Below are 15809 nucleotides of genomic sequence, written 5' to 3'. Positions count from 1 at the left end.
GTTATATAATTATCATTCATAACCATGTTTTAATATATGATGCTCGGAGTTAACTTTCTTTCGCAGTGTAATCACAAATGGACTAGAAATCTAGAAGAATCTGTGATATAATGTAACAAGAAAACTATCAAATGAAGTTATATAAACTACCAAAATTTCATTACACTATGAATCAAATAAATTAAACTGTACAAATAATATGTTGGTTGTTTCATTTTTTTTTTTCTCTCAGATTTTGTCTTATTGAGAAGATTTAAGGATAAAAAATAGAAGAAAAAGAAAGAACCAAATAACCCCACCGTCTTATTGGAAAGAATGTGTCTTGGCACTCTTTTGTTTTTTTTCATGGACATCAAGCAGAAGAATATGAAGCTTGTGTTGTTGCCTTTGCTCTATTGCTTAGCATGGAGGAACATGCTGTGTAAGAAACTGAAGGGGTCTCAAGATCAAGACAAGGTTTTGGGACAACAGATTCAGAGAATCCAGAGACATTTGAGCATTCCCATGTAAAGGGAGACATAGAATTGAGAGAGAAGTTTAGATTTGAAAGGCATATGTTAGTAAAAGGAGATTCTTCTAGTCCAGAAAAGGTTCCAGCAATAGTGATGTTTGTCCCAGTCATGTTCTTCAATATAATTTGATCCAAGTGTGGGAGAGCATTAGGATCAAACTTGTCATCAGGATGAGATCCACAGTGGCCTGTGGCCGCGATCGCTCGGTATATGTTCTCCATTTCTATGTCTGATATAACTATCTCCTTCATGTAACCACCTCTTCCCCTGGTGGTTCTGAACACAATGCCGGTTTTTGAGTTGTAGAGATGAACATGCTCCACTAGGACATTCGAAATGCCGCCGGACATGTCACTGCCAAACGCAAGAGTAGAGCCGGAAGAAGATTGGAGATTCACCCTTCTGATGTGCACATTTTTTGTAGGCCTGCCATAGGCAATGCCATACTCATCCCAGCCACTTTTGAGTGCAATTGCATCAAACCCCATGCTAATTGTACAATCTTCTATACACACTTTATCAGAAGAATCTGAAAAAACAAATAGAAAAACACATTATACGACAAGTTGATTAAGAAACACATGATTAAGGCATGATAACAAGTTTCAAACCTGGTACTATGCCAACAGTGAAAGGGGATTCTGAAGGAGCTGATATTGAAATATTGTGAATATGTACATTGCTGCATTAAAATACAGTACATTACATTACATTACATTACACCAGATCAGTAAGTAACAATGTACTCAATGCTTTAGAAGGAGCATAAAATGTTACCTGCAATAAACTGGGTGGATGCCATATGCAGGGGTATTCAGGAATGTGATATTTGAAACTACCACCGAGTTAGATGCGACTAATTCGATTAGATGAGGTCGGCTATAGTTCAAGGAATGAGAAGTAAAGGATTGCCACCAAATCGATCCAACACCATCTATGGTGCCATTGTTGCCTGATTATGTAACATAGATATATGAGAGCTTAAGTGAGAAAAGAAACAGACCAATTAATTGAGAAGAAAACAAAGATCCTAAACAAAAACCTGTAATGACCACATCATTTAACATGTATCCATTTATCAAGCTAAGGTATCTTCCGCCGGGAGCTTCGATTCCTCGTCCATAAGAAGGTAAAGGATCAATAACTTCCCAATGAAACGGATCCTAAACAAAGATGAATCATATAGCAACATGTCATCTCTAACAAGTTAGTGAAAATAGAGGAATCAAAGAAGCACAAAAGGGGAAAAAATACCTGAGATCCAATAATGACAGCACCTCTTTCTAGAAAGAGGGTAAGATGGCTAGTGAGGTTGAAGCTTCCGGTGAGCCATTGTCCAGGCGGTACATAAAGCTGAGCGCCACCCTTATCGGCGAATGACTTGAGATAGAATATTGCATTCTGGAATGCAATGGTATTCAGTGTCTTTCCATCCCCAACAGCACCAAACTCCAAAATAGAGACACTGTGTGGTCTTGGAGCTAGTTCTTGACTATATTCACATTGCTCAGAACCACCATAACCATTAACTCTTACTTCATTGCTCAATGCCAGCAGCAACACCAGTGCCACCTAAAACAGTATATCAATTACAGATTCATTGAATTTCTCCTAGATTAAGAATTTTCATTTTCTCCAATAAGGCAACAATCATAGGGCAATGCATATATATGTCTTTATCCATAACCATATGAATCAAGGGATTCAACAAAATTTACAAGGCAAAGAAGAACATCAAAGAGTGCCTAGTGAAAAAATAAAGTTTGCAAATTTATTGGATCAAATTGATTTTGATTGAAGCTGAACCAACCAACTACCATTGGACACACCCAAACAGAATCAAAGACATGTATAATTAGATGTTTCATATTGATGTAAAAACAAAAAAGAAATCAAAACATGCATTGACTCTACCTAAACAATCCAAACAAAGATTCAATCTTGAAACGAGGAAAAATCCTACACCAATTCTGAATACAAAACAAACAAAACAAAATAAATGAAAGCATAGAAACGTACTTACTAGCATGTTGTGTTGGTCAAAGCGGAGTAAAGGAGACAAAAGGAAGAGACAGTGGCCAAGCACCAACACAAATAACAAATAAGCTTTGAGCGCAGAGAGAGAAGAAAAAGAAGAAGAAGCAGCAACAACACCAGCAGCAGCAGAACAAGAAGCAGAGACAGGACAATTTAGAGCATATTTATTTTTATTTATTTATTATATTATATTATAAGCATTAATAATGTACCCGCATACATCTATGTAGATATGGTAAGAAATTTTCATGACAGATTATATTTCTTTCTTCCTTGCATGTCTGTGAAAAAAAATATACAAATGAGGAAAAGAAATTGTGACTATACAGAGTAAGAAATCTCCATTGATAAATACATACCAAATTCAGTTAGATGTATACATATATATAAAGTCAAAAACGCAGAATATCATATAAGAACAAAATTTTTATATTTCAATAACATTTTCGTATAAATACATTTGAGTTAAATGTCAAAGTAGTGTTTTATATTGACTGCATGCATTAAAATAATTTGCAATATATTAATTGTAAAAATTTCTTCTTTTAGACAAATAAAAAATTAAAAATATACTATGTTAATTCGTTCATTTTTTTCTGTTAAGCCACTTGTTATGCCGTTAAAGATTTATATAATTTATTTTATAGGATCTAATGAATATGATTAAAATTTTAAAAATTATTTTAGTATATACAATTAATTTAAGAGACCACTTAAGAATTAAGATGTAATAATTTATTAGTAAATAACAAATTTTTAAATAAAACTTCAATCAACAATAAATTAATTTTGAGTAAAGTATCGTTTTTATCCCGAACGTTTGGGGTAAGTCTTATTTGTGTATCTAACGTTTAAATCGTCCTATTTGTATCCTTAACGTTTATAAAAGTGACTCAATGTTATCCTACTATCAATTATATTAACAAATCAGATTATATTTTTCAATTATTCTCGCTTGGATGTATTCATTCCAAATTAGGTCTCACTTGAATGTGTTCGATTTTAATATTATACCCACTATTTGTGTTTAGATTCAATTATATCCTTCTAAAAGTGAATTATGTAAATGTTGTAAGAATTAGTTTCAACATTTGATGAGCTATTTTTCGAAGTAAATCATCGATTCTATCCCAGACATTTGTATTCTAACTTCAAGAATATATTTTTAAAACTCAAACTAAAGTACTCATGATGTGTAATTGATGGCAGGATAACATTGAATTACTTTTACAAACGTTAGGGATACAAATAAAACGATTTAAACGTTAGAAATACAAATAGAATTTACCCAAAAGTTGGAGACAAAAACATACTTTACTCATTAATTTTTTAGCCTGTTAAATTAAAAGATACAAATAAAAAAATTAATAAAAAAAAACACAAATTATTATTTATTATAATAATATAAGGGAAGAAGCGCATGTGGGGTGGGGTGGACAGAAGAGAAGGGAGACTGGGAGAGTGGGACCCACACCAATCATGGGGCAAGATGCTAGCCTGGCGTGCCGTCAATCACCTCATTAACAGTATATATAGGATATATGTCATATCTTATTGTTCTTATCATTATCATACACAACTTCTTTTTTTTTTTTTTTTCTTTTTGAAATATGCTAACCTCTAATAATGACTAATTAATTTTGTAAGATATGTGTAATTACTACTTTTTCCTTTTACCTTTTGGTTTTTGAAAGTATTGTCCCTTCTTATTATTAAGAAATGAAATAAATACTTGTTAAATATTCTCTCAAATATGCTCTATCTTAATTAGTAATTTTTGTAAGAATTAAATTTTAAATTTAGAAGAAGTTATCAATTTACCTTTTTTGATATATTAAATTACTAATACTTTATCGATATACACGTCAATTCTTGTCAATCATAAAACATTAATAATTATATCCATAAATATTTAATTTGACTCAATCCAATCAAATAAGGTTGTCAATCCAATCCGCTACGGATAGAATTGAGTGCAAAACGAATTAATTTGCACGATGGGATAAAGTGTGGGTTGAGACCTAATATTATTCGACCAACTTGTACCTTATATATGTTATATTATATAAGAAAATGTGTTAGAGATGAGTGTCGAACTAAAATCCTAATCAATATACACATCAATCTTCATCAATAAGGATGGCAGCAACAACCCTATTCGAAGATATATAATCCAACCTAATCCGACTGGATAAAATTGTCATCTGACCCATTTGCGGGTAGTATTGAATGTGAAATTGGTTGATCGGCGAGAGTAAGATAGGGTGTGGACTAAATATATATATATATATATATAGAAATTCTTGGACCAGCAATTTTTAATATTTTTTGCTATTATTTAGCCAATACAAACACTTAATTGTCTTTAACAAATAAATTTTATTAATTCATATGTGCAAATTCTGAAAAATTTGGGTGCAAACTGTATTGATTCATGTGTGCATAACTCTGATAAATATAGGTACAAATTATATTTTTGTTGTGTGCAAAATATTTATAAATATATGTGCAGATTATTGCTAGCTAAATGTTGACAAAAAATGATAATATTTACTGAGAACTGGATATTTGACTGATTCGATTGATGTTAAGAACCACCTAATAGAAAATCAACTTAAGAATTGACCGAATCAGCCAATTTTTTTTAAGGATTTCTAGCTTAGTAGATACCCCTTTAAAATAGCATTGTTTTGCTTTTAAAAGAAAAAAAAGAAATTAAAATTCAGATCTCTCTCTCTCTCTCTCTCTCTCTCTCTCTCTCTCTCTCTCTCTCTCTCTCTCTCTCTCTCTCTCTCTCTCTCTCTCATTTATATATAAAAAACTTTAATCATTCAGCTAATATTTTCGATTAAAAATTTAACACTTTTGTTTATATAAAACCCAAAATCTGTTTATTGATATATCTATCTATTATATATTACTAATTTTACAATCAAGTGTATCATATGTCACTCTATCATTGCAATTGAAATAAAAACTTTTTCTTCCAAAATTAAAGAGCTCTCACCTCTTCTCTCTTCCTTTCTCTATCTCTTTTATTCCTTCATTCATTCTATCTCTCTTATATATCGTTATTAATGACTAATTACAAATTTGATAATCAAAATATATAACATGACATTCTCTAATTACATTTAAATTAAATTAAAATTAAAATTAAAATATTAAAATTGAAATATAGTTATATTATATGTTATATTTATATATTACTAACTAATTTAATGACTAAAATGTGTCACATGATACTCTCTTATTAAAATTTAGAGAAAATATTTTCCTCCAAAATTAGTAAACATCCATTTTATTTTATTTTATCTACCTCCCTCATTTTTTCTATTTCTCTCTATTCTTTCCACTCTATATATAATTTATAATTCATATTTTACATTAGTAATTTGATAAATCAAAATGTGTCATTAGATATTTTTTTATTATAATTAAAATAAAAATTTTTTCTTAATTTCCGAAATTAACAAACTCCTTTTCTCATTTTTCTTCTTTATTTTTCTCTCTCTTTTCTCTTATTCTCTATTTTTCTCTACCTTTCTAATCTAAAAAAAATAAAATTAACAACATAATATAATTTAAATAAAAAATATTATTATATGCATATTTTTTATTAATTTTAAATTTCTACTGATTATCTTTTTAATATATATTTTCACTTCTTTTCTTTTAAATATTTATTATATATAATTTAGAGAAAATACTAATATTGTGATTAAAAGTTAGAATCAGAATTTAATTGTTTAAAAAAATAAATTTAAATTAATTTTATAATTATCAATATAAATTTTTTTATGCTAATATCTAATTATATTTTTTATATAACAAAAAAATATTATTTTTAAATAGCAAGTATAAAAATTAATTATTTCTATTTTTACAACAAACTTAACACCTAATCAAATATAAAAGTATACACGTTAAATTCTTTCAAATTTTAGATAACGAATCTTAAAATTAATTATTAATAAAAAATTAAACTCTTTCGTATAAAAATAATAATTAAAAATTTTATTATTTAATTTTATTTTTATTTATAGAGACCCTGATTTTTTTAGTTGACAGAGACTTTTGTCTCTTACGACCATTTTATAAATGTAGTTTAATAATGCTATAAATTTTTTATGTCATAATCTAATATATAACTGATGTAATTTTAAAAGATTTTTATATTTCTGTAATAATATTACGTATAAAAATACTAGTAAATACTAATTACAACTTCAAAATCTCATTAAATCATTGAGCATTATATTTTTTATAAATTGTGGGTAGAATTATATACCTGCAGATTGATGATAAATAGGATTAGAATTGACATGTTATAAATTCACAGATAAAATAAAATAAAATATTTATAAAATTTAACTCATAGATAAAATTAAAATTGAGTCTAAACTCTAAACTATTCACTGTCCAATCATACTCATCATTCTATAATTTATCTTTTTATTTTATTTTTCACTTGACAATATAATTACTACCGAAATATAAAAATGAGGACCGTATATAATGCCTAGCTCCTTATGCTTCAAAGTTGAAACACTTGTCAATTGCCTTGGGTTTATAAAAGTATTTAGTATGTACAAAAGGTTAATTTAAATGAGTTATTATACATCGTGTATATATATTGTTTTATTTAGATATTTTATATTTTATACAAATATAGGTTAGTGATTATTTTTTAAAAAACTAACAATATAATTTTTTTTTAATGTAGTTATCACTACTAACAAGTATATATATAAGTTTGTTACATAATTAAATACATAAAGAGATAAAAAAGATCGACGAAGAAAATGAGAGCAAAAATTTAACGGCAAAACACGAGAAATGACGGTCATATCGTCAAAATAGATAAAGAGAAAAGTGAGGTTGGATGTGCATCTAGTATCAAAGAAAATTCTTTTTGGGAGAATTTTTTAAAGACTTTAAAGGTCTCTCTTAAAGATAAAGTTATTAGTGCAAAAAAAATCTAAGACCTTTGCATTTGTAGAATCTCTTTTTGGAGATGGTATAACGACGGTAGTAGGTAAGCAGGTGATTCCCAACCTCCGTGTGTTAGCTTCATAAAAGAGGCGAAACTCAGCTTGGCAGGACCTTATAAATATGCCTTAGCGATCAAAGTCTTGGACAAGAACTACAGTTACACAACTCTTTCACATAAGTTTCAGACGTCCCGACACATCAAAGGTGGCTTTGATCTTCTAGATACATGTAGAAATAAAGAAGTAGGCTGAGAACAAGTACTAAGGAAGGAGAAATATAAGATGGGCCAAAAGCAAATTTTAAGACCCAAGAAAGGGAACACTCAAGTAAAGGTTTAGATAGGAAAGCAAGGCTCACATGGCATGCTCCTCATGTTGATGGGTCCGCTTTTTCACGATCCAGGGTCGGATCTCGAACCATGTTCTAGTAGCGTGGGTTGCGTGTGAAGAATGGAGATGCGTCTGCGATGCTATCTTCTCACCAGACCCCAGCGCAACCCTGCTGCTCCTCCCTCCGAAAATGGCCAAGACTACCGTCCTTGCAAAGCTAGCTGACAGAGAAGAATGGAAGCACGGTGGGAGATGCTTCCGCGAAGGTTGCTTCAATGGTAGTACCACCGGGGATGGAAGTCTTGCCGTCAAATGATGCAACATGGGAATGCAAGGATGAGGGGGCCTCCCATGAGAGATCAACGGTAATAACGTGTGAGGGAAGCTGTCTCGTGATTCAAGCATCATCTTAAGGTTGGTGAACCAATTTTATATTCACTGTTGTTCTAGTATTCTATCTTTATATTATGGATAGTTTAAATATAATATTTTGGAACATTAGGAGTGCATCTAATAAGTTTGTTCAGGTAAATTACAAAGAGCTTGTTAGAAAATTTAACTATGTCTTTTTTTTATTGTGGTTGAAATTTATTGTCCTTTTCAACACTTAAAACTGTTATGAAAAAGGCTTGATTATCATTCTATTGGTACATTGGAGGCAACAAGGCATAAAGGGAGTATATGGTTCCTTTCTACAATGTCGGATGCTTGCTGCAAGTGGGTAGATGCTTTTGATCAGTGTATTACAGTGGAAGTTCAGTTAAATAATGTGATTTGAATGTGTAATGATATTTATAATAGTCCTCATTTTAATACCAGAGTTCTTCTGTGGGATTATCTTGTGATCCAGTCCTTGTCTTTTCGTGGGCCATGGATAATTCTTGGTTATTTTCATGAAGTTCTCTTCTCTCATGAATGTAAGGGTTGTCTTTTTTCGAGTTGACGCGCAGATCGGTTTGCTACCTCATTAGGGGAAAGCAACCTGTTTAATTTAAAAACTATCGGAAGACGATTTTTTGGTACAGAAGGGTGAAAAATTATGTTGAGATGATAAAAAAGCTTGACCGAATTTATATCAATAGTGGATAGTTATCTCTATTTCCAGAGGCATATATGAAAATACTAAGTAGACTTCAGTCTGATCATTGTCCTATCCTAGTTCGCTGAAAAGGTCGGCCCCAGCCAAAAAAAAAATAGACCTTTTCGGTTTATTGTAGCTTGGGCTACCCATCTGGAGTACAGAGATATTGTGAACCAATCGTGGCAGTCTGGCTATAAAGAGGTACATGGCAAGCTTTCAGAAGTGCAGAAGAACTCTCTAAAGTTTAATTCTAAAGTGTTCGGCAATATTTTCATTAGAAAAAGTGAGTTGGAGTTCCAAATTAATTTTCTACAGAAGCGGCTGGAAGTGATGGAAGATTCTTCTTTACCACAAAAAGAGCGATAGTTGATTGATGATTACAATAACACTCTTATGCAAGAGAAACTTCTATGGTTTCAGAAATTCAAAGAGCAGTAGTGGGTAAAATTCAGGGATAGAAATATCAATTTCTTTCATGTTTAGACTCTGGTACGAAGGAAGTATAACAAAATTCATGGTTTCTTTCTCTAGGATGGGGTATGGAAAATGGATCCGAATATCCTTTGTAGGAAAGCTGAGTCATTTTTTAAAAAGTTTATTCGGCTAATCGGAGAATGCGAATTTGGGATGTCTTAATGAAGTGACCCTTCCTTCCTGAATGAGGACGCTTGTTGTAACTTTACAGCGCCAGTTACATTGGAGGAAGTTAAGTCGGTTATTTTTAGTATGCATTTTTTAAGGCACCGGATCCTAATGAGTTTCAAGCTTTCTTCTTCAAGGAATATTGAGAGATTATTGGTTTTGATGTTTGGACTATGGTTAGTCAAGCATTCTCTGGTATGGAAATTGATTCGAGAATGATGGAAACTCTCCTTATTCTTATTCTGAAGGTAAAAGCCCCGATTTCCATGAAGGATTTCAGGCCTATCAGTCTTTGTAATGTGGTTTACAAAGTTATAACAAATGTCCTGGTTGATAGAATTTGACCTCATCTTACAAACATTGTTGGGCCCTTTCAAGGAGGTTTTATTCCAAGAAGGAAAACCCCTGACAACATTATTATTGTGTAAGAGATTTTTCACTTCATGAAGAAGATGAAGTCCAAGAAAAGTACCCTAGTCTTTAAGATTGATCTGGAAAAAGCCTATGACAGAATTGATTGGAGGTTTCTGAAACATACCCTTGTGAGTTTTGGCTTTCCTATCCTTACAATCAATCACTCCTAGCCAGAAATTCAGGCAAGAAAACCCGATGTTACCATATCTGTTTGTGTTGTGTATGAAGAGGTTGTCTTACTTTATTAATCATCAAGTTGATATGGGCTTGTGGAAGCCGGTTGTTGTTTCTAGAGGAGGTCCAAGAATTTTTCATTTAATGTTCGCCAATGATTTGCTTCTTTTTTGTAAAGCTGAAAAACGCCAAGTTCAAAATGTGATGGTTGCTTTGGATAAATTCTACAGAGCCTCTGGGATGAAGGTTAATATGGCGAAATCTAAAGCATTATACTCCAAAAATGTCTCAGTGACAAGGAAAGAGATTTTTATTGGGGTGTCATCTATCAGATTCGTCCAAAATTTGGGCAAGTATTTAGGAGTTATCCTTAGTCACTCTCGGGTGACGCGAACAACGTTCAATGATGTTCTGGACAAGATTCGGGAAAGGATGACCAGCTGAAAATGGAGATTACTTAACAAGGCAGGAAGACTATGTTTAATCAATTCAGTAATGGCCATGATTTCTTCTTACTGCATGCAAGTATCTTTTTTTCCTAAAGGGATATCCAATAAGATAGAATCTATGATGCAGAGCTTTCTTTGGAAAGGTCAAGCTGATGGTAGAGGCATGTATCTAGTTAGTTGGAAGGTATTGGTCACTCTTAAGAAGTTTGGAGGTTTGAGGATTCAAAATCCGTTTTGTGCTGATGTTGCTCTTCTTGGAAAAGTAGTTTGGCAATTTTTTTTATCATCCAAACAAGTTATGATTTAAGTGTTGGTAGAAAAATATTGTTCTTTTCTCGGAGACTATTTCAGTCGGTCTCGAGACACGGGACTCTTACATTTGGAAGAGCATATGCAAAACTTTGAATTTCTTGAAGGATTGCTTTGTTTGGTACATCGAAGATCTGAACCAAAAGTGTTGGTTTTCTAATTGGATAAAAGAGGGGTAGTTTTGTCATGAGATGGATTATACATTTATGATTTGGATCTTCGAATATTGGATCTTTGGTTATCTGGATAGTGGTACCTTTAAATATCTATTCTCCTCTAAACCAGTTTTTGCAAGGTAACATTCTTTCCTATAATCCGGATGTGCAAGGTTCAGGGGTAAGATGGTTTTGGTCTAGTGTAACGTCAAAGGTTTATGACTCTCGTAGTGGTTACTTGTGCCTCAGTAAACAAAAGTTTGGTTAGGAGGACCAGGAAAATTGACTTTGCCTTTGGCGTTAGCTTTCTGAAAAAACATAAATTATTGACCTGACTTTGTCTTAGGGAAGTTTTGTCCACTGCTACTTTTTTATCGAGCTTATAAGACCAATTATCAACAAAAATGTTTAGTAAGATACTGAACACATAAATTTTGACACATAACACAAAAATTTTGTTGTACAATACAAAAAATTAGTACACAATAGAAAGAATTTCCTGGTTGTATCAATAATTTTTGTGTTATGTACGAAATTTTTTTACTATATTCATATAAATTTATGTATTATGTGCAAAATTTTATGTGTTACGTGCAAATTATGTGTTTTGTATCAAAATTTTTGTATTAAAAAAAGATGAAAACAAAGAACTAAAGATAAATGCATGTATTTTTTATTTGTTGAACTTATACTAATTTAGTTAGACTTATTTATTGAAAATACTTATACATACAGTATTCTTGAAGGAGACCACTTCGATAAAAATACTAAAAATGTCTTTTTTCAAAGACGTTTACATGTGCTATGATATTATTGGACATTTTTATTAAATCGGTTAATAATTTATTTTTTAATAAATCAGAACAAAAACGGTTTATTATAGCAACAATAATAAATCCAATTATCCGCATTATAATTATTAGACCCGATTTGATCCGTGCGATTTACACAATTTAAACTGAATCATATTTAAATTTTTTGATAAAAAGATAAATATATCCCTAATTTTTATTTTTTTTAAAAAATGATCCAATAGGTTATGTAAATTGGTCGGTTCGACCGGATATGATAACAATTGGGTTTATTGTTATTGTTATAAAAAAATCAATTTTATTCTAATTTGTTAAGAAATTCAAAAATAACCGGTTCATCAATACGTCCAATAATAATATGACATATAAGTGTCTTTACAAAAAGACGTTTTACGCATCTTTATGGGAGCATCTTCCATCATCAAATCATGTATCATAAAATAAAGATAATTTTTTAAATAAAATAATATATTTATTTTTCATATATTTTACGCATTTAGCGAATTAAAATGCATTTGATTTTGAAATTTCTCACTGATTTCAATGATTTAAAAAAGATAAGGACGCAATACTTATACTACTTTTCCCAATATGAGCAAACAAGATCAAGAATACACCCTAACAGTGAGGGTAAACTAGGGCTTTTTTATATAAATAAATATCACAAATAGGTTATTTTCCAAAATACGCACGAAGAGAAATGGTTCAAAAAATGCGCAGGACTACTTTAGGGGGCGCATGCGAATTGGATTTACACTCCAATTCAGGTGTGGCGGCCATGAAATGGGACTGACAGGAGCAGGGAGCCATTTCTGGCTCGGCGCCCACAAAATGAGAGGGGAGACCATTTTGTGGCTGGCGCCAGTGAAATGGCCAACTCCGGTGAGACATCCATGAATTGGAGTCCAAGTCAATGGTACTACATGTGAAATGGTGCACTTCAGGTGTATCGCCTACAGAGTTCGTTCCTAATTTGTCTATATAAACGTTTGTGCACCATTCACGGTAGGAGCCATTCTCCTGCGCTCTCTTCCAACTCCGAAATATCTCTCAACCTCTTTACTTTTTTTCTCTCTAAAATATTGTGGGTTTTGGTTTTGTTTTGCTGTGTGTTTGGCTTCCGAAAACGTATATGTAATCTTATACCCTAATGAAAAATTTTTTCGTACGAAAAAAGGTATTACGGTTGTTTGTGACGATCCACTTTGGATAATGATTCCGCCACAGACATCGTTGCAAGAGCTGAAGAATTTTATTCTCATGAATATCGAAATGGTGAAAAAAAGAAAATGTGTCGCAATATGAAACTCGTCCAACCGATTAAGGTTCTCTTTCACATTAACCCCATCCCTACTCATGTTAATTTTTTTTCCAAACACAACACAAAATATTAAAACCACAGCACAAATTTTCTTTACCACCACCACTTTTTTTTTAAAACCCCCTTTCCCTTTCAACCGAATGCATACGGTCCCCTCCCTTTCACCCTTTTATATGTGTCCCAGGTCCCTTTCCAAGTGTCATTTGCCATCCAGCACAATCAATGCATGTCTCGTACAGGTACTGGTGATTTCTAAAAATTGGCAACCTTGACCACCCACTTCATGGCCTCCGAAAACGAAATGTTCATTTTGTGGCCGCCGCCAACAAATTGGATCCACTTCGTTGACGCTGCCCTTGAAGTCGCCCAATTCGTGTACGCCAGTAGTGATGTGCCTTCATTTCGTGGATGCCAACAGCAGATTGATGGGGCAGCTTTTCAACCTGCTCCTGTCAGTCCTATTTCGTGGTCACTATACTTAAATTGGAGTGTAAATTCAATTCGCATACACCCCTTCTAAAGTGGTCATGCGCATTTTTAGAACCAATTTTTTTCATGTGTATTTTAAAAAATAATTTATTTGTGATATTTATTTATATAAAAAAAAACGTAAACTAGCTTATAGCCTTATCATGCACATTCTCTACCATACATGTTTGTCACTAAGAGAGGCATATGGAAACGAAAACTTTAGAAATTATTTTAAGAGGATATTATAAGACGGCAATATTTTTAATAAAAAAAATAAGTATTAGTTAGTATTAATTGAAATATAAAAATATTATCCGCATATAAAAATATAATTATTAAATTAATTATTATGTATTTTTATGTAAATATATATTTATAGTTTAATATATTTTTAATATATATTTTATATTCTAATATATATTTTATATGAATAATTAATTTAGTGATTAATTTTTTTATATTTAATATAGTTAGAGGTATTTTTTTTCTATGAATAATAGGCTTCTCTTTTTAAATATAATTTTAAAAAATTATTGCTGAATGAATAATTAAATTTTTTGTAATGGATGGATCCAGAATAATTTTTTAAAGGAGATTAATATAAAAACATAACTTTAGAAGGAGAAAAAAAGATAAAATTTGTTGTGATAAGAATGAGCAACGTGGATGCCCATTCCCATGCAAGACTCATATTTTCAAAGAGAGAATGAATATTAAATATGTGTTGAAAATCAAGACCTCATGCATGTATAAATAGGGGGTATGGTACGAGGCTTTACACATAACAAGAAATAAAAATACTCTCTCTTTTCTTTCTTACACAGAAGCAAGTAATAAGAAATCTATTCCCTCTTTATGCTACAATCAAATACTATTCTCTTTATATTTCTACTACAATTCTTTCTCCTATTTTATTTTATAAGTATTTTAAACTCTATTTTCTATTACTCTTTACATATAATATTAATAGCAATATTAACCATCTTTATTATATTGAGATAGTATCAAATGCAAATCTCTCTCTCTTTATTTTTAATACTTTTCCTTATCTTTGTATATATATACACAATACAACATATAATATTATTATATATATATAACAATTATTGAGCTAATTATATTAATAATAGAGTCTTCTATTTATACATCTTTATTTTATATATCTTTTATTTATTTTACAACACGTTATCAGCACGAGACTCTGATCAAATCGTTAGGAAGACTCAGGTAACAAATTTTCATTATGTCGAAACTCTCTCATCTTGAATTCAATGCTCTCGATATATCTGGAAACAATTATTTATCATGGATACTAGATGCTGAAATCCATCTTGATTCAATGGATCTTGGAGATACCATTAAGGCTGAAAATAATGCATCCCAGAAGGATAAAGCTAAAGCCATGATTTTTCTCCGTCGTCATCTTGACGAAGGATTGAAAAATGAGTATCTTACATTAAAAGATCCTGCAGATCTTTGGAAAGACCTTGAAGAAAGGTATAATCATCAGAAAACGGTGATACTTCCTCAGGCCCGATATGAATGGACGCATTTGCGTTTACAAGATTTTAAATCTATAAATGAATATAATTCTGCAATGTTTCGAATCACCTCACGAATGAAATTGTGTGGGGAAAAAATAACTGATCATGATATGTTGGAGAAAACTTTCTCAACCTTCCATGCCTCGAATGTGCTCCTGCAGCAGCAGTATCGAGAGAAAGGGTTCAAAAAATATTCTGAGTTAATTTCTTGCCTTCTTGTTGCCGAACGCAACAATGAGTTGTTATTAAAAAATCATGAAGCGCGTCCAGCTGGCGCCGCCCCATTTCCTGAAGTAAATGCGGCAAATCATTACCCCAGAAGAGGTAAATGGCAAGCTTTTAATAACAAGAAAAATTATGGAAGGAAAAGGAATTATGTTCAAAAGAGAGGATCTCACCAGAAGTGGGACAAAGAAAAGAATATCGGGCAGAATAAATCAACCGAGGAGAAGTGTTTCCGCTGTGGTGGAAAGGGCCATTGGTCTCGTACCTGTCGTACCCCAAGGCACCTAGTCGATCTTTACCAGGCATCTTTGAAAAAGAACGACAAAGGAAAGGAAACAA

General features: G+C 31.7%; 1 protein-coding gene across 1 annotated transcript; it reads right to left on the bottom strand.

Moving 5' to 3' along the window:
• Positions 1-125: 125 nt before the first annotated feature.
• LOC112723121 (probable polygalacturonase) lies at positions 126-2937 on the bottom strand. The gene is made up of 6 exons (XM_025774362.3): positions 2536-2937; positions 1767-2084; positions 1555-1675; positions 1290-1464; positions 1124-1194; positions 126-1041 (listed from the first exon to the last, which is right to left on the bottom strand). The coding sequence occupies exons 1-6, from the start codon at positions 2539-2541 to the stop codon at positions 353-355; spliced, it is 1380 nt and encodes a 459-aa protein (XP_025630147.1). The 5' UTR covers positions 2542-2937; the 3' UTR covers positions 126-352.
• Between the last annotated feature and the right edge of the window lie 12872 nt (positions 2938-15809).

This window comes from Arachis hypogaea, chromosome 11, assembly GCF_003086295.3.
Source record: "Arachis hypogaea cultivar Tifrunner chromosome 11, arahy.Tifrunner.gnm2.J5K5, whole genome shotgun sequence".
NCBI classification, from domain to species: domain Eukaryota; kingdom Viridiplantae; phylum Streptophyta; class Magnoliopsida; order Fabales; family Fabaceae; genus Arachis; species Arachis hypogaea.
The sequence above is the reverse complement of the archived record's forward strand: the minus strand, read 5'-3'. Positions and strand labels throughout refer to the sequence as shown.